The sequence below is a fragment of the Mustela nigripes genome, chromosome 5, assembly GCF_022355385.1.
Source record: "Mustela nigripes isolate SB6536 chromosome 5, MUSNIG.SB6536, whole genome shotgun sequence".
Classification (NCBI taxonomy): Eukaryota; Metazoa; Chordata; class Mammalia; order Carnivora; family Mustelidae; genus Mustela; species Mustela nigripes.
In genome coordinates, this window is record NC_081561.1 from 129,345,392 (window position 1) to 129,371,165 (window position 25,774).

At 46.7% G+C, this 25,774-nt stretch overlaps 1 protein-coding gene across 5 annotated transcripts in view; it reads right to left on the minus strand.

Moving 5' to 3' along the window:
- Positions 1-14,835: 14,835 nt before the first annotated feature.
- FYN (FYN proto-oncogene, Src family tyrosine kinase) overlaps positions 14,836-25,774 on the minus strand; it is a 210,310-nt gene continuing 199,371 nt past the window's right edge. For all 5 annotated transcript variants that reach the window (XM_059401223.1, XM_059401225.1, XM_059401221.1 and 2 more), the window contains one exon: positions 14,836-16,487. In XM_059401223.1, coding sequence (XP_059257206.1) covers positions 16,279-16,487 — 209 coding nt within the window. In that variant the 3' untranslated portion in view covers positions 14,836-16,278. The remainder of the gene's footprint in view (positions 16,488-25,774) is intronic.

The window sequence follows — 25,774 nt, forward strand, 5'->3', positions numbered from 1 at the left end:
GATAGAGGAATGCCTACAGTGGCTGAGTGGGGCCTTGAAGTTAATCTGGTCCACATTCATAACGTCGACAATAGCGACAACTGCTACTGTCAATATTGAAAGTTTCCCGTGTCACTGTTCTTTTATTTTAAGATTTTAAATTTAAACTATCTGTACACCCAATGTGGGACTCAAAGTCACAACCCTGAGATCAAAAGTCGCATGCTCTGCTGACTGAGCCAGCCAGCTGCCCTCCCTCCACCCCCGTATCGCTGTTCTTAGCGGTTTATGTGAATTGGTTCAGAATTCCCTTCCTAGGGGAGGTAGTTACCACTTTTATACCTATTTTCAGGCGGGAAAACTAAAGAAGAGTGTTTAAATGACATATTTTATGTACATTATTTCGTCAGACTAATATATATGAAGTAGGTGTGATCTCTATTACAGAGGACAAACTGAGGCTCAGAGAAGGTAAAACATTCCACCTGTTCCCTAGAGTGGACTTAAAATTAAGTCCTTATAACATCTCTTTTAAGATGAGCAATCTTTGTCAATTATTTTATATTTTACTAAATTTTTAATTTAAAAAATTTTTTAAAAGATTTTATTTGACAGAGAGAGATAGAGAGGGAACACAAGCTGGGGGAGTGGGAGAAGGAGAAGCAGGCTCCCCAATGAGCAGGGAGCTCCATGTGGGACTCAATCCCAGGACCCTGGGATCATGACCTGAGCCGAAGGCAGACACTTAACAACTGAGCCACCGAGGTGCCCCAATTATTTTATTTTTTATTAAGGAACAATTTACCTTCAGTAATGTGCTCTAGTATGAGATGAACAGCTCAGTGGATTTTGACTTCTGTATAGACTAATGTAACCACCAATCTGATCAAGATTCAGAACACTTCCTTACTCCAGAAGGTTCCTCTGTGCCCTCTCTCAGTTAATATCCCTCAACTCCTAGAAAATCACAAGGCCAATTTCTATTACCATTGATTAGTTCTGTTTGTTTTTAAATCTTGTATAAATGGAATAATATGGAATGTCCTCTTTGTGTCTGTTTTCTTTCATTCCATATGATAATTTTGAGCTCATCTTATGGCTTGTATCAATGGTTTCCTTTTTTATTGCTATGTAACACGTGCCACTGTTATTTATCCACAACTCACTGATCCTTTCTTGTGTTGATGAACATGTGGACTGCTTCCAGTTTGGGGCTATGGTGAATAAAGTTGCTGTGAAAGTTCATGTACAAGTCTTTTTGCATGTGTATGTACTAATTTCTCTGTAATGTACAGCTCAGGATGAGACTGCTTGAGCATTGCTTGAATATAGTGTTGCAGGAGTATGCTTAACCTTACCAGTTCTCCAGAGTGGAATGAATTTATATTCTTACAGGTGATGAATGACCTTCCACTTGTTTTTCACCCCTCTTTGGTAGTGTCAGCCTTTTCCCTGTTGGCTGTTCAGTGCTATCCTGCTGTGACCTTAATCTGTATTTCCTTGATGAGCGACACTGTTGGCTGCCTTTTCCTATGCTTACTGGCCACCAAGATATCCTCATTTATGAAGGGCCTGTTCAAGTCTTTTGCCCATTTTTAAAATGAACTGCCTTTTTTAAAAAATAGATTTATAGTTCTTGATATATTCTGGGTATGAGTACTTTGTGAAAAATACATGTTGGGGGACCTGGGTGGCTCATATTTCTGCTCAGGTCATAATCTTAGGGCTGTGAGGTTGAGCCCAGAATGCAGTTGAGTCCTCACTCAGTGGGGAGTCTGCTTGAGACTCTTTCCCTCCACACCTCTCTTGCTTGTGACTTGCCCACACACGACTGCTCTCTCTCTAAAATAAAATAAATAAATCTTTAAAAAAATAGATGTGGGGAGCTTGGGTGGCTCGATTGGTTAAGTGGCTGCCTTTGGCTCAGGTCATGATCCCAGGGCTCTGGGATCGAGTCCCACATTGGGCTCCTTCTCAGTGGGGAGCCCTCTTCTCCCTCTCCCTCTGCCTGCTGCTCTGCCTACTTATGTTCTCTGTCAAATAAATAAATAAGACTAAAAAAATACTAAAAATAAAAAATAAAAAAATAGATGTAAATATCTGCTTCAGCCTGGGAACTTGCATATTCACTTACTTAATGTTGTTTCTGATGAATATAAGTTCTTATGTTTAATAAGATCTGGATTTATCATGTTTTACTTTAAATAGTTAAAATCTTTATTTTTATTATTATTTTTTAAATATTTCAAATCTTTTATTTTATTTTTTTTTAAAGATTTTTATTTATTTATTTGACAGAGAGAGATCACAAGTAGACAGAGAGGCAGGCAGAGAGAGAGAGAGAAGGAAGCAGGCTCCCTGCCGAGCAGAGAGCCCAATATGGGACTTGATCCTAGGACCCTGAGATCATGACCTGAGCGAAGACAGAGGCTTAACCCACTGAGCCACCCAGGTGCCCCTAAATAGTTCAAATTTTTTAAAGAAATCTCTGCCTACTCCAAGATCATGAAGATATTATGTTTTCCTCTAAAGAACTATTATTTTACCTTTCATATTTAGGAATATGATCAAACTTCAAATTAATTTTTACATATGGTGTAAGTGTAGAAGTTCATTTTTTCCCACATGGATATGCAAATGAGTTGGCACCATTATATTGAAAAGACCATCTTTTTGCTATTAGATTACAATTGTCCCTTTGTTGCAAATTAAATGACTATATATATGTATGGGTCTATTTCCGGAGTCTCTATTCTGTTCCACTGGTCTATTTTTTTTATCCTTACCCCAATACCAATAAAAACACTAATACTCTATCTCATAGTTTTATAGTATGTCTTCTTTTCTGGTAGTATAAGTCCTCCAACTTTGTTATTCTTATCAGAATGGTTTTAGCTGTTCTAAGTGTTTTGCATTTCTCATAAATTTTAGAGTTTTGTCAATTTCCATAAAATTGTCTTGCTGGGATTTTGACTGGGATTGCTTTGACTTGATAGAGCAATATAGAGAAAACTGACCTCTTAATAGTATTACATGTTTTAATCCATAAAAATGGAATATCTCTTCTCTATTATTTGAGTAAGAATAATTCGAGTAGAACTTAGTATTTTCAAATGGATAGGGATAAAGTTACCATATGATCTAATAATTCCACTCCTAGATATATACCCAAGAGAATTAAGAACATACGTGTAAGGGGCACCTGGATGGCTCATTTGGTTAAGTGTGACTTTGGCTCCGGTTGTGATCTAAGGGTCCTGGGGTCGAGTCCGGCCTTGAGCCCTGGGTAGAGCCCCAGGTTCCCTCCATGCTCAGTGGGGAATCTGCTTATTCCTCTACCTTTGCCTCTCTCCTTGCTCATGCTCTCTCTCTCAGATAAGTAAGCAAATAAATAAAATCTTAAAAAAGTAGGTGTACACCGAAACTTGTACATGAATTTTCACAGCGGTATTATCACGATAGGCAAAAAGTAGAAACATCTCAAAGTCTGTCAACTGATGAACTGATAAATAAAATGTGGTATATTCATACAATGGGATATTATTTGACAATAAAAAAAGGATGAATAGGAGTGTCTGGCTGGCTCAGCCAGAAGAGTATGCAACTCTTGATCTCAGTTTGAGCCCCATGTTGGGGGTAGAGCCTACTTAAATAAAGAAACTTAAACAAAAGTACCAATAAATGCTACAACATGTGAAAATATTATGCCAAGTGAAAGAAGCTAGTCACAAATGAACACATGTTGTATGATTCCATTTAAATACAATATCCAGAATAGGCTGATCTATAGAAATAGAAAATAGACCAGTAGTTGCCTAAGGCTAGGGAAATGAGCAGGGATGGTGGGAGTGCTGGCTAAGGGGTGTGGTTTCTTTTGGGGGTAATGAAAATGTTCTAAAATTGGCTGTGGTCATGGTTTTTTTTTTAAAGATTTTATTTACTTATTTGACAGGCAAAGATCACAAGTAGGCAGAGAGGCAGGCAGAGAGGGAGGAGGAAGCAGGCTCCCCACAGAGCAGAGAGCCCGATGCGGGCTCGATCCCAGGACCCTGGGATCATGACCTGAGCCAAAAGCAGAGGCTTTAACCCACTGAGCCACCCAGGCACCCCATCTGTGGTCATGGTTATAAAACCATGTGATTACCCAAAAAGCCATTAAGTTGGACACTTTAAATGAGTGCATTGTGTGGTGTATGGATTACATCTCAGTAAAGCTGTTTAAAAATTTTTTAAAAGTTATTTTGCCCATAATCTGTTGTTACAGGTTTAGACACAATCTAAGACATATTATGTTTGACCCATGTCAGTCTCATTCTGAGGTACTGGGGGTTAGTGCTTCAACATATGAATTTGTGCCATTAAAAAGAGAAATTGTATGTATTTAAAAATGTAGATTTCTGGGTCTTGCCAACTTGCTCCAGGATCAGTAGAGCACAGCAATCTGCATTTAACTAAAATTTCAGACCCTGTTTGTTCCCTGAGTCGACAGGGAGCTGGAAAGGAAGTAGCGAGCCTGGATAAGAGCTTGAACAGCCAGGGCAGAAGAAAAACTATAGGATTTCCCCAGGGTGTGGGAGGTAGAAGACAACTTGCTTGAGGGTGTTTTAGTTTTAAGAAAGCCAAATCGGGTGTGGAAGCCTTAGTGTCATTCAGCTTCTGGAGAAAGTTCCTCTTAACCGCCACAGTTCTCTCTCCCAGACAGAGACTGTGCTTCTCCAACTGATCTGGTTCCATTCTCTGGGGGTGGGGGTGGAGGGTAAGGGGAGACTCTTGAGATAGTTATATCAATCAAAAGTGGGGCCTTTCCACATGGAGACATCTCATTGGGCAAAGGATGAGGTAGGGGTTAGGAATAAAGCCAACAGGAGATTTCAATGTGTATGTTTTTTGTTTTGTGTGTGTGTGTGTTTTATCAGTTTCATCTATAAATCCAGGGCCATTGCACAAAAAACAGGCCTCTGTGCCCTATAAGTTTGTGATGTTCTGGGCTTCTGTAGTGGAGGCCAGGTTCATTACATCCAATAGGACAGCCCCGCCTTGAAGCACTGGGCTAGAGGGCCAGGCCCACCACCCTGCAGCCCCAGATCCTGCAGGGAAGCGCTGTGAGCTGGCAGCTCACCCTGGTGTGCTGGGAGTCGGGCTCCCCTACTCCCCAGACCTCCATCCAACCGCTCTTGGGGAACTGGCCACAGGTCACAGGGCCTTATCACAGCAGGGACTTGCTTTCTGAGGGGTTGAGTCAGGCCAAGCCCAGCTGGCCTGACCTGGAGGGTTGCTCTAAGAGCAGCTGCACTCTGGGGTGCTCTGGTCACCAGCCTTTGGTGCAGGGGCAGACCATGACGTGGTTGCCAGGGCTGCCCAGACCAGAACTCAGACAAGTGGGACTTAAAAGGAGACTTAAAAGGAGAAGTGTGTCATGAATCAGCTCCTGCTGTGACTTGGCGGGGAGAGAAATGCCGTGGGGGGCGGGGGTGTTTGGGGGAATGCGGAGGAGGTGAGTGGGTGGGGGGATGGGGAAGGTGAGGGGTGGGGAAATGGGGGGGTTGCAGGTGAGAGGAGAAAGGGGCACTTTCCCCAGCCTCCTGCCTGAGAAAGCCCGATTCAGCAACTCTGGGGAGGGGCCCAGAAACCTGCATTTTAATGGCTTCTCTGAGGACCTTCACGGGCAGATTGACAAGTGTGGGTTGTAGGTGGGGCTTAATGCAGAAAGCCTGCGGTAAGGGTCAGAGGTCAGGACCTGAGCGTGGACTTCGCTTCAGGTGTTGGGACCCTCCCTCCACCTGGCTGAGCAGCAAAATCTTGGCTCATCCCACAACCTAGAACCCAAGTCCTTCCTACTCCCAGTCAGGAGGAGCCTGGGCTGGGCAGGTCAGGCAGGGAGAAGCCTCGGGATGGGAAGGTAGCAGGAGAGCAAAGCCCGCCCAGCCAGGCTGAGGGTCTAGACCAAGGAGCTGTGAGGCCTGCAGCTGCCCGGAAAATCGCCTTCGGGGAACACTCATCCATTTGCAAAAGGCCGACGTCATGTCAGGCACTGTCTACAGGAGCAGCGGCTTTCCATTCTCAACATGGGTCCGCAGGGCCTTGAACCTGAGTGGACGCGTGTCCCCAGGCAGGACGAGGCTACGTGTGCCTGTAACTGCAGCCAAGAGCAGGGCCCGCAGATCCCTCATCTACACGGAACGCTTCTCCTAAGTCAGTCTCCCAGGTTTACCAGCCAGTCTCAGCTGCTGGCCGGGGCACTCGAATTTTAGACAAGAGCAATCCTAACACTTACAGTCAGGCGGCCACAGCCTTTCCGCCAGGCTAAAAGTTTCAGAAAGTTTTATATTACAGCACCAAATCCAGTGTTATGGTTCCAATCAATTCAGGAAATAAAATGTCTACAATTTATTTGGGTCTCTAAGACTCAGAACTCCTGGCCAAGAATGTGCCCTTTGATCTTCATCCCCTTAATCTGCAGCATTCCCTAAATGCATTTCCATTTTAAGGAACAATGTCTTCTATCGGCATCCTACTCCTGATTGAAGAAACTCAGATTGTGTTTTAGGGTTCCAACCCTCGGATTAAATTCAAAGCAACATCCGTGGGCCTGATGTGTGCCAAGTTCCTACGCTCAGTGAGCAGAGGCAAGGGGGTAAGCCGGGGGAAATGTGCTGTCGGAGCCACTGAGTGGTGGGAAGCCAAGAGCAGCGGTTCTTAGGACAGAGTGATCCTGTGTCTGGGGCATCACAGGAGGCTTCACGAGCGGGGAGGGTTTGAGTTTTGCCTCAAAGGACAGAGAGACTGCTGAGATGAGGAGAGAAGGTGAAAGAACATTCCAGGCCAGGGGAAGAGACTAGAGCAGGGCAGGGCATGCTTGGGGAATCTTAGGCAGTTCAGTGTAGCCAGGAGCTAGGGCCGAGGTGATGGAGAGGGAAAGGGAGAGACGAGGCTGGCAAAACAGGGGAGCTGGACTACGGGGGCCCAAACGCCCCTGAATTTACTCAATGACAAGATGGCGCACTGCACGGGTTTGAGGATCTCAAGGAGATGTGCTCCGGAAGTGCAGCTGGTTAAGGAGTGTGGAAAGCAGCTACTCCCAGTCACTCTCTCTGGTGGCCCCGGAGGTCCAACCACGGATTCCTGTGGCTCCCCCACGGGGCCAACCTAACCTGCAGGCCAAGCGTCTATCACCACAGCCCCTTGGTTCTTGGTTCCGACTCCAAGGCAACCATTCCACTAGCTAGTGACCACTCAAGGAATTGGTTCCTCCTGGTCAGGCGTCTGCCTCTGGTATCATCCAGCCATTCTGGGGGCGGGGGGAACAGACGGAGCAACCAACAAGAAATGAAGCAGCCAGTGCTGCAACCAACGGTTGATCTAAGCATAAGCCAAGTCCGCCTCTCCCCTGCATCCTGAACATTCAGATTTAGCAGCTTTCTATCTCTGAGGCTTCCTAAAAATCTACCCAGTGTGGTTGGAGCTTTATCTGCCCATCAGTACTGCTGCCTGGGGGCTCTTCGCCTCTTCCAGAAACTGCCCTGATTGCCACAGAAAGACTTAGATTTTGAAATTGCAACCTGTCCTAAAAAGGCAAGACTGACCTATTGGGGCTTTGACTTTCAGACAGGCTCCCGGGATAGCTCAGATTATTTCCAACTCTAGGGTCGTCACATACAGCTAAACCAGTTGTGTACTACACAATTTGCAGGGCGGGGGGGGGGGGACCATTCTCATGATCTCTTGGCGTATTTACAACAACAGTTTTCTGGCAGATGGCAGCGGTGTCTGGAGGTAGGTTAGCTTTTTCTAATTTGCAAAAAGGTAACTTATAGCTAGTGGTAGGAGACGTAGGAATCAAACTAGTGTCCAATAAATCTGGGCCACTGGCAGGGAGGGGCTGGCGGGAGAGAAGGCAGGAGTGGGGAGGAGGACTGGGAAAGGCCCCTTTGGCTAACCAAAGAGCTAAGAAGTGTTGGTCTTCGTGGGGTTCAAGATTCAGCCCTGTGGGGCCATCAGGGTCATCGAGGAGGCAAGACAGGCAAACAAGGCAAAACCAAAGCAGCCACAGCTCTGACAGGTGGAGATCTAAGGGCTGCATCTAGGAAACAAGTAATGAATGGCCTTTAGTGGAGAGACAGGGATGACCGGACTGTGGGAGTGTCTAAATAAAAACTCTAGGGTTCTAGTAGGGGAGGGGGAGGGGAGAAGGGAGAGAGCACAGGGCTTGCTACGGGGCTGCACAGCCCAGTGCAGGGCACCAACCCTGAGCACTCCGGTTCTGAACACCTCCATCAGTCGTGCCCAAATATCAGCATTCACGGCCGCAGCACGGCTTCTGAGGGGCTGGGGGCATTACACGAGGACTTTTATTTCAAACACTGTAGATTGCAAAATCTTTACAGCTGGAACAGTGTTCTCCATTCTGCATTTGACTCCGAAGCAGAATCCCAGCCAAGCACGGCTTTTTGTTTTATCTGTTTATCTTGCAAGGTCTCCTCTGGCTGCGTGCATGTTGCTTTTGTTCTTGGCTTGCTGTTTTAAGTAGAGCTTTGCTACATTTCCATTTTCTCTACTATTAAAAACCAAGTGCTTCCTCGAATTAGAGCAGAAAAACACTGACTCGAGAGAAGCACCTCTTCCCCTCTGAAGGGTGGGGAGGCTGTGGTTTAGTGATCGCTCTGACAATGATTAATGCCCCACGCTCTCCCTTCCAGACCTTCAGGAACATATAAACAAATATTTTCTGGAATTTGCAGGTGGAAGGAGGGAGGTGATGGGACTCACGCAGGATTGCGCTGATTACTGTCTGATTCCTTTCCCCTTCCCAATTACCTCACAAATTACGCTCTGCTGAACAGTGCGGGAGCTGTTCATATTTTAAATCAAACTGAAGTCCACTGAAGTAGGAAAATTATGCATTTTCCATAAATGATGTGGGCAAATTATTATTCAATTTTTTAACAGGGTTTTTCCATCACTTTACTGTGCACAATGTAATATGGTTAATTTACCAGAAAGCATTGTTTTTCATTCCCTAATTCTTGAGGCAACTGCTGCCATTTCCTTACCATTTCCTCGCTGTTCTCTGGGAAGGGGCAGACCCAGGCTCTGTTAGGGTGGTTTGGGCTCATGGGCCATCTCCAGAGGCTCGGTTTCCTGGTGTGTTCTGAGGCTCGCCCCTCGGGAAGCGTCTAAGAGCAAAAGGATTCGCATACCTGGGTTTAGTTCGTGAGTGATTTTAAATTAATCCTTTTGTAAAGACCCACCTAAATAAATAAATAAATAAATAAATAAATAAATAAATAAAAAAGAAGATGAAACCTCTTGCGATTTGGTAATACTTCCCCACAGGATTACATGTATGGTTTTCATTAAAAACACTATCTGCCTAATAACCATTTCATTCTCTCCTGTTTCTAATTAGCTACTCATTGATTACTACACTGCAAGCACTTCATAATTAACCAGAGGGAAAAAATTCCAAAACAAAACAACCAGAGGACATCCCGCAACTGCCCCTATGTATCTTCTTTCGTGAGTGTGCGTGCTGCGTGGGGATTCAGGCAAAACGGCCTAGTGAAGGGGAGGACAGGGAAGCATGGCAGAGTTCACAAATGGGAGACCAGCCCCTCCACCCTGCTCATTGCTGTTAAGAGAGTGGGGAGGAGCTATGACAAGTCTCTTCACCTGCCACTTTTTTATTCTCATACTCTGTAAATAGATATCAGACTACTGTACCGTTCCCACTGGGACACTAGAACCAACAACCTGCCTAAAACCTTTCTCTCTCTCCTTTTATGGAATTATCTACCATCCTCTTTGTTAGCTGCTCAGTGATCAGAGTAACTGATGCACCTATATGGTTTTGCGTGTGTGTGTGTGTGTGTGAGAGAGAGAGAGAGAGGCAGAGAAAGATAGAGAGAGAGATTGGATTTGTTTGTGTTTTCTTCATTTAGATGCATTTGCTGAGCACCTTCTATATTTTAAACATATGCCAGTCCCTCACGGGGGTTGGGAATCAGAAGGAAACATATCCAAATGCAGAAAACACCACTAAACAGTACATAATCTATTTCCACGTGTCCTTTAGGATCGAGTTCAGGCATCACCTCCTCCAGGAAGACTTTCCTACACTCCCCATTCTGGGCCAGACAGCTTTCATCTTTTGCTATCATCTAGCAGACTATATATATATATATATATGTATTTTAAAATACATATATATATATTTTAAAGTAAACTCTACCCTCAATGTGGGGCTTGAACTCACAATACTGAGACCAAGAGTCTCACGCTCTAGGGGCGCCTTGCTGGCTCAGTTGAGTGCATGACTCTGGACCTCAGGGTTGTACGTTTTAGCCCCACATTGGGTGTAGAGATTAGTTAAAAATAATAAGATCTTTAGGGAAAAAAAAAGAGTCACATATTCTACCAACTGAGCCACAGAGGCGCCCTGTGGAGCGCTTATTATAACAATCTTCTATGGGTGTCCACCCTCACTGGACTGGGATCATTATCTTTTTGACTTTCTAGTGCTAGCACAAAGGCTGGCCCATAATAAGCCCTCAACAACTGTATGAAGAAGGAATGAGTCCTTATATATATCCACAGTCCTATCTACCGTTATCCCACTACCTTGCACAGCCTTGGCAGAGGACTCCTCTCATCCCAGCTCTGTTTCTTCCTCCTTATCCAATGTCTCCATCCTATTTACTCCCAATGGCTGCCATCTTGGACCAGCAGGTTGACCCGACCAGACTTTGACTTCTGGGTGGCTCAGGATGGTTTCCTTCTTCCCACTATCAAACCTTCCTGTCTTCTGTCCCATTCTCAGTCAGAGGGCTGTGCTTTCCTGAAAAAAGGGAATCAGATAAGAGAATCCATTTTAATGGGGTTAATGTCACCTCTCCCAAATACATTCTTTTTAGGTTAGTAGTAATATTTTATGGACAATATTTTCATGCTGTGATTCTCAAGCAGGACGCAGGTTCTCCCTGGGTCATGCATGAGTGTGCCAGGAATTCTATAAGCTGTGGTCTGCTTAACAATGCACAACCTGAAGGTCTGGGAAAATAATTTTATGTGAAGATAAATTTATGTGAAGATAAATCCTAGGGAGAATATCAAATTTTCATAAAAGTACAAAGTTAGAATGAGACCTGAAAGGCCCCAGGTCCCAGGGCAGACAAGTTTATTCCCATTAGTGTTGGGGTGAGTTCTGGGCAAAGATTTGGGAAGCACTAATGGGGTTCCCTTCAGGCTCCAGACTGGGTCTTTAAATCACATATTGAGGACTGGCAACCACACATTTGCAAGGGGGCAGGGCGAGTGCATGGAGCAGCTCACAGCATATCCCAGCGTGCTTGGCACTGGCCCAGGTCAGTGCATCATTTGCAGGTCAATCATACCCCCTGGGTGGCCATGACCCATTCAGCCACCATCCATCCATCCATCCATCCATCCATTCATCCATCCATCCAATGTCTACCAGCAGCTCATCATTGCTCTTGGTGTGGGGAGAAGACTGGTGAACCAGTTAGGCAGTTACTGTGCCCAAGGAACTCACAGTCTGCCAGGAAAGATGCATTAAAAGAAGAGTCATATTATTAAACACAGTATTACAAGGAGTAGTAGTTATTCCGAAAGAGAGCACAGTGTTCTGGCTGCTGGAGGAGTAGTCGTTTGTCGCTGATCACATTCTCCTTGGACTAGTCTCTGCCAAGGTGGGAAAAGGCTTATTTTTATTTTCAGTCCTTAGAGTTTTGAAAATAAAGGCATGTCTCCCCCTGCCCCCATAGGATTCTGGATATTTTGCATGTTGGAAAAGAATGAGGCACGATTTAGGAACTTATTATGAAAGGTTTCTGGGAAAATAGGTATAGATACTTTATGAAGTTCTATTTGAGATTTCAAAGATACTAAAGATACTAATTTTTCATTATTTTCTTTGCTGTAGTTGTCACCTATTTTTGTGAATTAAATAAACATACATTACTGGTACTCGTTAAATCTGTACCCCAGTCTCATTTTTAGAATAAGATATTTTCGAGCTCCTTTCTCCCTACCTCCAGATTATTTTTTTCTTTCCTTCTTTTTTCCCCCTTCTTTTTGCCCCCCTCTCCCTCCCTTTCTTCCTTCCAGCAAATATTTTGGGCAGCCTAACTGAATCCCCACAGCATCCTATCTAGTGATAAGAAAGCCAACAAAAGCCATCTAAACCTATTATACTACATTTCAGGAACAAATGGACCAAACACCATTTTATCCAAATATAACTTGTTAGGAAATGCCTCTTCTGACAAGCAAGGCTCTCTTGTCCTGAGCACTGACACAGGGACAGATGACATCCCTCCGGAGGTAGGCTCCCTTGGAGTTCCCCTCGGCATACCGCCGAAAACCTCACCTTCTTTCAAGACTCGTGAAAGAACCATTCCAATTAGTGCAGTATACATTCTTCAGGTCCCGGAGGAAATTTCAGATAAAAATTCTGCAGCTCCAACGCTACTAGAAAAATCCTCTGGTGCCACGATTTAGCCACAGGAGGATTCCTGTCTTTCTCCAGGCGGGTAAACACCCTCTGGCACCTGTCAGAAAATCTTCAGTACTGTGGCTGCATTTGAGGGTTTATGAATACCCTTCACTTTTCTGGGGGAGCTGAGCTGCCTGGCTCCCCATACACCTTTCTTCGCCACGACCGAGTCAGAGCCAAACACATGCATCATTAGCTCGGTCGACACCCGGGAACCCACGGGAGGCCCCGCAGCCCCTCCTGGCTCGCGGGTCCTCCCAGCCCACCAGGGCGCCACGGACAAAGCGCCTGGGAGATGGTGAGCTGCCTTGAGCGTGGGTGAATGTCCGTCGTGCTGCCACACTTTCAGCGTCTGAGCTTTGTCAAGTGGTCTTCTCCAGTCGCTCTATTATTCGATTTTGAGAAAATAAAAAGGAGGAGTGTATTAAGAAGTCCCCCCTCTGCAGTGCCGCAATGCCGGAAGCCCGTTCTCCTAAGCAGCAGAGAGAGGACTTACGAGCAGGCTCCAAAAGACAAAAAAATCTCACCAACACCTGCTGCGGCTAAGGTCCCAGCCATACTTCCTTGCACGGTGCGTCGCCGATGCCGTGTTTCTCACACGTGGAAGGCTTGCGGCGTCGCTGCGTCCGGCGAGTCTCTCAGCGCCAGGTGTCCAACCGCCGGGGCTCCCTCCGCGGGGCTCCGTCTAATTCTCGCGATATTTCATCCTTTCTCGTTATTCGATTTGTTGATGGGCTGTGATCAGTTACTACAGCTCACTGAGAGCTCGGATGCGAATCAGCGTTTCTTAGTAATATTTTAAAATTAAGTTCATGTATTTTATTTTATTTTTTTTAAGACATGCTCTTTCTCACACACATAGTAAACTACCGTATCGTGTAAACATCACTCTTCTATACACTGGGAAACCAAAGCCTCCATTTGACTTGCTTTATTGAGGTGGTTTGGGTTGGAACTTGCAACTATCTCTGAGGTATGTCCGTGTTTTTCTTTCTTAGCCAGACATCTTTCTAGTCAGTGAATTCAGTTTCCTCACTCCACACTTCTACAGCCTGGGGGGCGGGGGGGGGGGGGGGAAGGGAGGCTTCTTGGAGGTGTTGGGAACCCCCGCAGACAGTTTTATTTGCCTCCACTGGTCTACCTCAGGAATATCTCTGGGCAGCACAGTAGCTTCTGGAAGAAAAACCCTGAAAACGCCTCTGATGTCTCTGTATCTGTAGCTACTCTCTCATCCGACAGCCCCACCGTGTTTAAGAGCATTTTGTCAGATTGCTCTCGTGTTAACCCAAGTCCTTGGTTCTGCTTCATAGGGAGAGAATCCACAACAAATTCAACTGATGTGTTAAAGGCTACACTTTGGTTTGAAGAAACCAAATTTTGTCTTAAAGAATCTCTATTTAAAGCAGGTTGTAACTTTTTTTTTTTTTTTGGAATGACCCAGTCAGAAACATAAATAACAATCCTCTGGAGAATATTTGCAAATTATCCAACCTAGTGAAATGTGAAGATGAAAAACAAAGTTATCTTTAAAAATATCTAGAACATGTTAGTAAATTGCCCGCTAATGTGATAGTAATTGTTGAAGATGTTTGATTTTTTTTTAAATCAATTTAGCAATTGCATTAATACCAAAAACAATACCAGAAAGACTTGGTTAACCAGAAAATCCCTTTGTTTCAACCATTTTTAAAAAATGTTGGAAACCCTTTCTAAATATAAAGGTTATTTGGCAATGAAACTCTCCTGCTTATATAACTCCACATGACAGCAATGATCTCCAAATTACAGGATCTTAGATCTGTAGGAACCTATGGCAAATCTTATCCAACCCCCTCATCTCTACAGACGGGACCCAAAACAGAGGTGCCAGATGGCTGCTGAGGGTCCCACAGCTGAATGAGTACACAGCCAGACACTTGGACAGATAGTGCAGTCTACCCACTGCCCCTCCTACCACATGTGGTTGTTTCCCTGCCTAGTGACACCCTGACTGAGGTAGAGGACCACGGGAAATACATACACTGGCTCTAGGGCAATAAAGATTCTTCTTGTAATTGTCTTTCTCCTACAGGTGGAATACAGAACATACCAGTTAGAGATGATGTCTGATAGATTGAAATGTGAAAGTATGCTTAAGCTTGCTTTAATAATCTTCTGAAATAGCTCAACAATGGCCCAGCCTTTCTAGGGGGAAGAACCCACTCCCAGTGTTCTGAATGTTTCTGTCACTTGCAAGTCACTGTACAATGGTTAAATGGACCAGAGAACTCCTTATCACCTGGTGTGGAACAGATATGTCATTACTAGAGTACCTTCCATGTTTTAAACAAATGAGCAAAAAAAAATTCAAATGTAAAATGCTCTCTTTTTAATTACTAAATTAAGAAAGTTAAACAATTTAAAAATGTAAACTCACAAATAAATCATAACAAAAAAGGAATTAAGATTTCAGAGTTGCTACCCAGTATTAAAAACTTAATAGAAATAGGCTTTTTGTTTTGTTGTTGTTAAACATGTAATTCAAGGTTGGTACAAACAGCAACTAAAAATGTAATTTTTTTTTCTTTTTTTCTTTTTTTGGTGCATCCCCATGAAATGTAAAGTAGTGCATAGTTATTCCACTGGAGACTTCTTGGACATAGAGAAAGTCATTTCATTAGCAGTACAGAACGTTTAAAACACTTATTTTACAATGGGAAATGTCCAACCCCCACCCTCAGAAATTTTAGTTGCATGAGAAAGTTTAGCAGGTCGCCATGATTCTAATGCTATGGGTTTTAGACCATTTAAATGTGGTTACAAGGTTTATTAAATAAAAAAAGTTTGAAACATTTCAGCATTCATATTTTTATACAAGAAGTATGTGTGGTATCCATCTTCCAGTTCCCCTGGTAGTTATTGGCCATTTGCTTGCTTCAATATGCTTTTAGGCTTCGAGAACAGATCGCAGTTAAGACAAAGCAAATACTGGAAACAGAACTTGTGAATTCAGCTCTGGGGCTGCTTGGAAAGAGTCAAAGGAACAGCCATCTACAGGTATAATCATGAACCAAAAAAGTGCAATCCAAATTAAGAAAAAAAAAAGAAAGAAAGAAAAAAGAAAAAGGATCATGCTTTGCAAAAGCCAAAAAGGAGGCCACTGGTTTGCAGAATGATACCAGTGCTTTTATGCTGATTTGGCAGTAAAATCCTCACTCTGGGTCCCGAGGCTTTATGGCCTAGGTGGGCCATGGTCTCCACGTTAGCACCCACATGGTGTATGTACAGGGACATATATATGATATATATTTATATTATAAAAAAGAAAAAAAAAAACCAAACACCTGTCCTGATTGGTTTTTGTTAAAACATGAAAAAAAATTTTATTGTTTTAGACAAAGAGGCCACTTTTGGAAAATAATACTTTTTTTTTTTTAGTTGAATCAGGTGAAGACAGTTAAAATCACATAGGATTTGCATTTTAAAAAAAGGAAAGCACTAGGGTCGTTGGCACTGGAGTAACTATTTACATTGAACAGAGGTTTGGCCTTTTACATCACATCGATACAATGCATTTTCCAAAAGTCTGAGAAATAACAAGGTTCTGTCTCGTATGCTTCACAGAGGAGGTTCGGATTTGGGGACAAGTGTCATTAATGAGGGCCATGGAAGTTCGTCAGCTTCAGAGTCACATGCAATCTGATCCGGGACGGCTCGCACTGCTCGCGCAGCTGGCTACGGAACTGAAAGCTAATGGGGAGGGGGCGGGGAAGCCTCGCCGAGAAGGCCTCTCTCTGCGGACCCCGGCCTCACAGGTTTTCACCGGGCTGGTACTGGGGCTCTGTGGCGGTGAAGTAGTCTTCCAGGAAGCCCTGCAAGTACTCGAAGGTGGGCCGCTCTTCTGGGTCCTTTTTCCAGCAGTGGATCATGAGCTCGTGGAGAGAGATGGGGCAGTCCTGCGGGCAGGGCATCCGGTAGCCGCGCTCCACCTGCTCCAGCACCTCCCGGTTGTTCATGCCTGCAAGACAAGGCCGTGAGTGCGCCGCCCCGCCGCGCCCCTCTCCTCCGCTCCGAGCCTGCGCGCCGCGAGGGGGTGGGGAGGGTTGCGGGGGGGTGGGGGGCGTGGGGGGGGGACGCCGCCCCCCAGTCCCGGCTCAGAAAGGAGCAGGGACTGCATGCGGAAAAGCTGGGTGATGAATCTCGAAAGCGTCGTCCCCGAAAGGAACCAGACACAAAAGGCAACGGACTGTATGATTTCATTTATGTGAAGTTCTAGAAAAAGCAAAGCTACAGTGACAGAAAGCAGATGAGTCGCTGCCAAGGGCGAGGGGACGGGAGTGGCTGCTAAGGGTCAGGGGTCAGCAGTCTCTGCTGTAAAAGGTCAGATAGCAAATACTGGAGGCTTTGTGGGCTGCCTCTGATCTCTGTCGCAGAGTATTATTTTGAATAGCCCTTAAAAAATATACAAAACAAAAACAGGCGGGAGCTGGATTTGGCCCACACAAGGTAATCTGCCAGCTCCTGTTCTGTATCCTGCCTGTGGTGGTGGGCCTTTCTGCTTGTCAAAACGCAGTGTTCTTAAAATGGTTGAATTCTGTTGCATGTAAATTACAATTCAATTAAACCAATCAGAAACTATGAATGAGTCAGACCAAAAGTAAGTAAATAAATAAAAAGAAAAGAAATCCGTGGAATGAAAAATACACTATCCCGTGTTTATAGCATCTATGAACTTCATCTTTGAACTTCATAAATTTGTTTGGCTTCTACCGGGGCCAGCTTCTACCCCACCAGCTGAGAGCTGCTATTGTGTCCCCATGGCTGGGCACCGTCTGGCCCAGTGACCCCGAGGTGCCCTGGGATTTGGTGACTTTGATGGGGAGACAGGGCGCCTCCAGGGCCCATGTTTACTGATGACCCTGGACAGGCCATTTATCATTTGAGACCTCTGTGACCCTCCGGGGGAGCTGCCTCATGATGAAACCTCAGGCTGCCCCACACAAACTGGAGACCTCTGGGGGAGAAGGCGGCCTCCCTGCGTGCTGGCCTTCCTGACAGGGCAGGAAATACCATAGGTGGGGTGAGGTGAATGTCCCGACCCCTCTCCCAATCACTGCCAGACACTCTTCTCTACTTCTCCTTCCTTTTCCTGCCCTGTTGCCTTCTGCCACTGCCCGCCAAGCACTTGTATGTTTTGGCTGTTCCTTAGCCCCAAGCTTGTAATCCAGAATCCTCCCCAACTTCTGGCCTGGCTTGTTAACAAAATCAAGAACCTGGATTCAAGCCATACAGAAACCTAGATAGATGTCTTCCCCTAGGTCTCAGGGATATCAGCAGAAGACCACAGTGTCTGCACGTAGCAGCTCCCTTCAACTCTGGAGGAGCTGGGCCCAGAGCACAACCCCGTCCTGACTTTTGGGGTCTGTTGCGATTCTCTTTGTTTTCTTACTTTTGGAACTGGGTTTATCCTGGCTCCCAGGCTGTCAGTCACATGTGTATATGAGCCTTTTTGGGATGCTTTTTTATTCTACGCTACTGTAACTTCTTGTGATAAAATCCATGTATCATTATTCCTGCTGTGTTGAAGTTGGCCTTCGATGTGATTATTCCAACAGAAACTTGCTCACGTTTTGGGAGTGACCCTTAGTTTAGCGAGAGGGCTTTAGGGAACCGGCATGGCCCCCCTGCCTCCACGCTTTGCCCGACTTCACATGTGCCCTCTGCAGTTGGGTGTCGGGTCAGCTCTGAGGCTAATTAGCTGAAATCCTCCTCCAGCTGCTGAAGACTCATTTTAAAAACTCGGAGGGGGCGGGGGGCTGGGAACAAGAGGAAGAACACGCTGCTGCTAGCAGAATGTCCTGTGCTGCTCTGGACAAACTGGGTGAGGGACAGGGACCAGCGTTTCCTTATCCACCATCCCGAAACCCAACAGGCTCTGGAAACGCGAAGTTCTGGTAACTCACCTGGCAGCAGTACAGGTCTGAACTGACCTCATTTGGTCATATAACCCAAGGCTGTTTACTGTTTTTATGTATTCATACATACTGCTATAGAAGTGATAATGTCTTATTTGAATATGGAGTGTGGTCTCAGACTCGAGGATGTTACCTGGTCTATGCACAGTATGGATGTTCTTTTTTTTTTAAAAAAAGATTTTATTTATTTATTTAACAGAGAGAGAGAGATCACAAGTAGGCGGGGGGTGGGGGGGAAGCAGGCTCCCCGCTGAGCAGAGAGCCCGACACGGGGCTCAATCCCAGGACCCCGAGACCATGACCTGAGCCGAAGGCAGAGGACCAACCCGCTGAGAAACCCAGGCACCCCAGTATGGATGTTCTTTTAAAAAAGTCTGATTCTCGGGACGCCTGGGTGGCTCAGTTGGTTAAGTGGCTGCCTTGGGCTCAGGTCATGATCCCAGTGTCCTCGGATAGAGTCCCACATCGGACTCCTTGCTCGGCAGAGAGCCTGCTTCTCTCTCTGTCTCTGCCTGCCTCTCTGTCTGCCTGTGCTCGCTCTCGCACGTGCTCTCTCTCTCTGACAAATAAAAAAAAATCTTTAAAAAATAAAAATTAAAAAAAAAAAAAGAAAAAGAAAAAGAAAAAAGTCTGATACTCAGGTACATCCGGGCCCAAGAGTTTTGGCTGGGAGGCTCTGGCCTGAGTGATGGCAGCGACCACATTCCAGCTCGCCCAGAAAGTTTAGGCAGCCAGTGTCCTCACGTATGAGGAATGGCACTCTCTAAAGCCTTCGCTTTGTGTTTGACTACAGGCCTTGGTTTCGTATCTCGGAAGCCATGCTACCCGAACCTGCAGAAATGCCACTTGTCCTGCCCCTGCCAGGAGCCTGTAGGAACTGGGAGGAAAGTAGGGCAGAAGGTCTGAATCTTGGAAGGCTCTTCTGGAAGGGGTTTCACCTCCCCTCCACTCTACCCCTCTGGGCCCCAAACGCCTTCTAATGCTTTATTCTGGCATTGAGACTATCCAAAATGGCACCATGGAGTTTAATTAAGCGTTCTCCTATTGCTCTGTGGAGCTTATGTCAGTAAATGTTTCATTTCATTAAAAAACAAACTACTCAAATGGAAAGATTTCATGTATTTTTTTTCAACTCTTAGTTCAATCTCTGACAATGGAAAGTTTAATTGGCCACTTGGGTCAGGCCTGTTTTTCCAGCGCCCTGCCCAAGTCCCAGACCCAGCAGATAGAGCAACTTGACCCTATCGTGTAGCATCCCCCGAGACAGCATGCTTCCTGGGCGGAGGTAGCCAGGGGACCCACGCAGGCCCCAGCAGGCCCACTCCATCAGCACAGGCCCACTACTGTCTCCCTCCGCCTCCTTTCCTGCCTGACTTTCTGCCTGCTTCTCCTCTGCCTTCTCGTCTCATGCCTTCTCTCTCCAGACTTCCTCAAGGCATGGGGACCATATGTAACCAGTTCCCCACCCTGGGCCAAACCGAAACATACCAATGACAGCTTGGCCAGAAAAGTGGGAAAAGAGACAATGCACGTTCGGCTGACATTGACGGTGTGAATGGGGTCAGCTGTCTCCCTGCCGTCCTAAGCCAGAGCCCGCACGGCCAAGCCTGGACGGCACCTTCCCCACGCTGTGTGGTCAGGAGATGCCCTCTGAGCGAGGCTCACTTAGGTTGGTTTTAACTCTATAAACAACAGCCAGATTAAGTGGATTGTGTTCTTATTTAAAGAAATAGTATTCTCAACTATAAGAATTTTGATAAATCCAAATTTGAGAAATTCCAAGATTTTTTTTTAGCAAAAACGGGCTTTACTCTATACATTTCCATAAAGATGAGCTTATTTCATTTTTCTTTTTAGATGGGTTCATATTTTTGTTACCAAAATAACTTGTTCCCCTCTTTTAGCCACTCTCCCCGAGACGCTGGCTTTAGCTAGTACGTGGGAGGTGAAGGCCGGGGACCAAGGAGGCGCTACACGTGAGCCTGAGTGCGGGGTGCTCAGAGGAGAGTCTGGAGGGACACGGGGCTGCCAGACAGGAATCTCGTTACCACACTTCCTATCAAGGAAGCAGACAGGGAGGGAGGAGAGGGCACTTGGGAACGTTTTTCCTTTTTTCTCTTTTCATAGGGGGTAATGCTGGCAGAGAAACAGAAAAGGCAGAAGCTTGAAAACATGGCCTATGGGCACGTTTTAGGGAAACACTGTCATCAACAGTTCGGGCCTCCAGGTTTCCTAGCAGGAGCTGCACTAGAGACCATTTGTCAGCAGGAGGGGGTCTCTCTGCCACCAGGAGTGCCACCAGGAATGTCAGAGTCACAAAGCACAGTTGGGTGTATGCCATGGTTCCCAACCTCCATGTTGGAGGAGGACTGGGTTTGGTGGCTGCCCCAACCCTGTCCTTTTCTGTCCCCACCATGCAGCCCCTGGGTCTCTGCCCTCTCACTAGATCTGGAAAATGGGCCATTTCCATAGGTCACTCCCACAGGGCGCAACTCACTGGTCCTCAGTCCACAGAAAACCTGTGGGGCCTGCTGTGCTGGGCTTTGCTTTCCAATTCCTCTTCCCTACATCCTCCATGGGACCTCCTGTTGCCATGGATTTTTGAACACGATCGCGGAGAGAGCATCACTGCCATTCGGTCTGCCCAAGACCCTGCAGCCGAGACTCTCCAGCCAAGGGACTGCCCTCCCTTCCTGTCATTAGGGCCACACTATCCTTTCTAAATCATTTTGCTAGTTTCCTCATGGTTTCTGAATTAGGGTCAAGCGTCCGACACTCACCACACGTGGCTGCCCACAATGTCGGTTTTCACGTGTGTCTGTTTTCTCCCCACTCCCTTCTTTTAGATTGTCCCATTCCTGTCCTTCTAGCCACCTACGAAGTCCACAGAGCCTCCCTTCCTCTCGTCTGTCAGATTCTTTGCAGAAGGAAAGAAAGTCATTTCCCCTGGCAGAGCCATTCTGCACTTCTCACTGATGACTCAATCTCCCTGGCCTCAGTTTCTTCATTTGTCAACAAAATGCCTCCATGGTCACTGTGTTTCAGCTGTTTAAAAAACAAAACAAACAAAACCAGTTTTCTGTGAAAGAGGCGGGTTTGGCCTTAAGGCTTCCCATGTGTGCCACTTCCTAATAGGGATCCCAGCGGGGCCAGCTCTATGCCATCAGGCATTTTCACTGGTAGCGGATCAAGTCTGCATCTGGATGTGACCACGGGTTGCAAGAACGTGGATTTCTGCGCCATGGGAAAACTGAGCACTTTCACAATGGGAATGATGGGAGGTTATCAGACACTGAGATTACTTTTGCAAACGGAGCTTTCCGTTCAAAGGAAATTAAGCTCTATTGTGCATCAGGCTTTCGTCAGGGGCTCCCCCTTCTTCTCTGCATAAACCCTGTGAAAAGCTCCGTCTGTGTCTGTCTGTTGTGCAGCGCCGGGCTAACACCCGGGGAAGGAGGGCTGGGCTGACGGCACTTGCTCAGTGCGACCCTGTGCTGCAGACTATCACGTGCTCTAGTGGGCTTACAAGGCGACAATCAGGAGGTGGCACATTAGGTCTGATCAAGGATCAAAGTACAAATTTAGGGCGGACAGATACTGATCAAAGAGTGCAGGTGAAAATAAAGGAGTGACTCTGAGAAGACCCACTAATGTCCAGTTCTCTTTCTCTGGCCTTCTTTGACCAGCTAACCTCGGGGCAGCTGTTTTTATTATGCCCACCGTATGAATAAGTACAGAAATGACTGCGACTCAGGGGCCATCATACAGAAAGATCATTTGAAGCTGGTCATGCAGTATTATGAAGAACTCCTTTGTCTCAGAAAAAGAGAAGCGAGGAAGAGCATGCGGGTGTCCACCGGGAAGGCCGTGGAAACACTGAGCTGAGAACGAATGGCAGCAGAACGCGGGACTCAGTATGGTGAAAAGTTCCTCTCTGGCTGCCCTCTCCACGGGTCTTCTCCTCCCCTGCTTCCCCCTCTCACCAGCCACACTGGCCAAGAGAAACCTTGTAGGGAAAGGTGGCAGCGTGACCCCTGGGTACTCCAGGCAGGCTTCCTGCTCTGGGGGAACTCAGGAGCGGAAAGGAGAAGCCCTGGGGGCTAGGGACAGGGGCAGAGAGGGCAGGGGACAAAGCACCCTTGGCTGAGGGTGGAGGTTCCATTCTGCTTCCCATTTTCCTGGCCGGAGAGTCTAATCTTTCCCTACCCCCGGAAAAATCTGATCTGTCCGCACACTGAGCAGAGCAGGAGGACTGAGTGCAGGTGATGGAAATGGGCTGCTGAACACGGAGGAATCTATGTCTGCGATTCAGGGCTGTAGGGCGTCTGAGAGGGGCGGAGGGAGGAGAAGGGTGGGACTTCTAATTTCCTAAGGAAGGGGGCTTCTAGCTTCACTAATTTCCCTTGTCTCTTCCAGTCACTGGCAGGTGATGGGATATAGTCCCGAAAGCCAGGCAGCTGTCACTTACTAAAAGATTTGAAAGTGCTTCAAATGCATGGATAAATGTGATGTGCTTAAGAGAAGGCTCCTGCTCGCTAGATCCTGCCACATTCACAAAGCAGGTTTTCAGCTGCGAGCCAAGGCACGGAATGGTCAGGACAGTCTGCCTAGAAACGTACTGGAACGCGGTGTTTCAACCAACCACAGTGTCAATTTCCCAGAACAACTCTGAGGACAGAGGCTCTCTCGTGGCTGGGACGATCCGTGCTATATTTATGTGTGGAGATGATGGAATAGAGTTAAAAGGCTTTGCGGGTTATCGGTCAAACTAAAAAAATCTTGTTTTAAAACCTCATAGGCATCATCTCTCTTTTTTTTTTTTTTCCCTATCCTGAGCTTCCACTTCTTGAAAGTCTACTATGGGGCAGATAGTGCTGGGCACTGGGAATATCGAAAGGAGCTCCTGTGCCCTCAGAGCTGCTGCGAATTCCAGACACAGGGACGGGGGCTTTAATAGCGATGCACCGTTGTGTCGTGGGAGCAGGCAGACAGGGCAAGTCGTTTGGTATGGACATGAAGCAAGCTACACTGAGGAGGTGATGTGTGGGTTGGGCTTTGCAGGATTCTGAGGCGGACGGTGAAGCCGAGAAGAGCAACTCACACCAGAGGGACAGCTCAGTGTGAGGTCTGGGGGTGACAAGAGAGAAACCATGTCAGGTCATGTCGCTCTCCCACTCAAGCCCCTCAGTGATTCTCTCATTAACAACGAAAACTAAAGTCCTCACAATGCCCTAGGAAGGCCCTCGCTGATCTCCCCAGGGCCTCGCAGACCTCCTGTTCCCTCTGCTCCACCCACACTGGCCTCCCTGCTGTTTTCAGGGCCCGCCTTCCTCGAGGTCACCCTCCCAGTGAGGTCCTCCCTTGCCACTTTCCGTCCCCTTCCCAGTATTACTCTTCTCCCTGCCGGTTACCACCAGCCAATACAGAATAGAGTTTGCTTATTATCTTTGTTTATTGTCTGTCTTTTACAAGAAGAGTAAACGCTTATGAGGGCGCAAGTTTTTGTCTGCTGGTTCAGCGCACACGGCAGGTGCTCAATAAATATTTGTGGAATGACTCACAGCGTCCCGCCCCCCACCCCCCCAGGGAAAAAGTTATTAAGGGCCATGCAAACTTAAGGCTTCTGGAGTTTATCTGGAAGGAGAAGGGAAGCCACAGACGTTTTTAACCAGGAGAGCAAGATAGCTGGGTCTCTGTTTTCTGGGATAACATCCCTGGTGGTGACAGGGAAAGAATGGGTAAGGGGGCAGGAGAAACCGAGGCAGGAAGTCCCTAGAAGAGGTCACTGCAGAGCGGATGGCCTGACACAGGGCAGTGGAGGTAAAGAGGAAAAGAGGGAGGGTTTGAAAGTGCCTAACTCTGAGTGCACGCCTGAATCCCGGAAAACTCCTTTCATGGAAGTGTTGTCCTCTCTCACCTTCGGCAGTCCCTCAGTACAAAATCCAGTCTCATCTCGACACAGAGGATGGATCTGCACCTCAGCTCACGGGAAAACAAGGCCTAGAATGTGTTCGAGTGCGGCTGCTCCTGGGGAATCCGTAGAGCAGAGCTGTCCTCTGGAACTGTGTGCATCTCTGTGACACGTCTTGGAAGCAACCTTTGTCTGGGCGGGTGGAGTGCGTGCAACTCCTTTCTGCCACCTCTGTTAATCTCAGTGTCACATTTCAGTACTGTTTTCTTTGGCTCTAGGGCTGTCATTCCATTTGAGATTGTCCTTCTTCCCTTCCTTTTAGTCCATTCCTTTTACAGAACTCGCTAACTAACCAGCCGGCCCATGTGCCATTGTCTCCTCTCATGTGGTCACACATCACATGCTCCACTCTAGGCTCCTTCTCTGATTCTTACTTCTAGAACTGCTGTCATGCTGGGCAGAAATGCCGGGAAAGCTTTACGAATCCGTGGGTAAGTCACTCCCTTCCCTTGACCTCCAACCTCATCTACCAGCCAAAGGCCCTTTCCTCTGTGTGAAGGTAACGGAAGGTCATGCACGGAAGGTCATGCTCAGGTATGAAAGAATTCAGAAAAATACCGCCACCTACTGTTCTTGAAGAACGAATTACTTAAAAATAGACTAGCCCACAGAGAAATTTTTGCATGGAGATGTCAGGATGGAAGGCATGATGGGCAGGGACTGAGAGTCCGTCCCAGGGTACCCCCAACAGGCACAGGGATTTGGCATGGCAGAGAAGCAATCCCTGGGCACACACTGACTGGGCCACACCAGCAGTGAGAATGCGGAGGGGAAGGTCCTTCCTTTCACAGTGACGTCTGGTTGAAGCTTAATGACACTGTGCCTTAGGAATAGTTATCCTTCATTAAGGTAATAGTCCTGTAATTGGAATTCTTCTGTAAAAGCCTCTCCCTCAAGAAGAGTTTGCTCTAAGATCCAGAAGTCCAATTAAATAGGATTATAACTATGTTAAAAAACAAAAACAAGAAGCCCCCATGGCTAGGAACAGGCCTGGGAACAATTTTCTGTGGCTGCTGGCTGTTTGGGGCTAAGACACAGCTCATGTCTCCTGCCCACTGACACAGCCCACCTCCCAACCCCTGCCCTCTACTGCGGACCCTCCTGGCCCCAGAGCCTCCCTGTGGCAGCGTATGAGGCCCCCATGATGATGATGATGGGCTCTGGCCAGCCTTTCCTGCTGCACATCCAGGCTTCACGCCCCCACCCTCAAATTCCTTCTCCTGCAGCTCCTTGAATGAGCTCTGCCCTCCTAGGCCTTGGCACCTTCCTATACGCCAATCTGTATCCAGGACCTTCTTCCCTCTTCCTTGACTTGCGGAAGAAACTCTGCTTGCCCTTTCCATGAAGCCTCCCAGACAC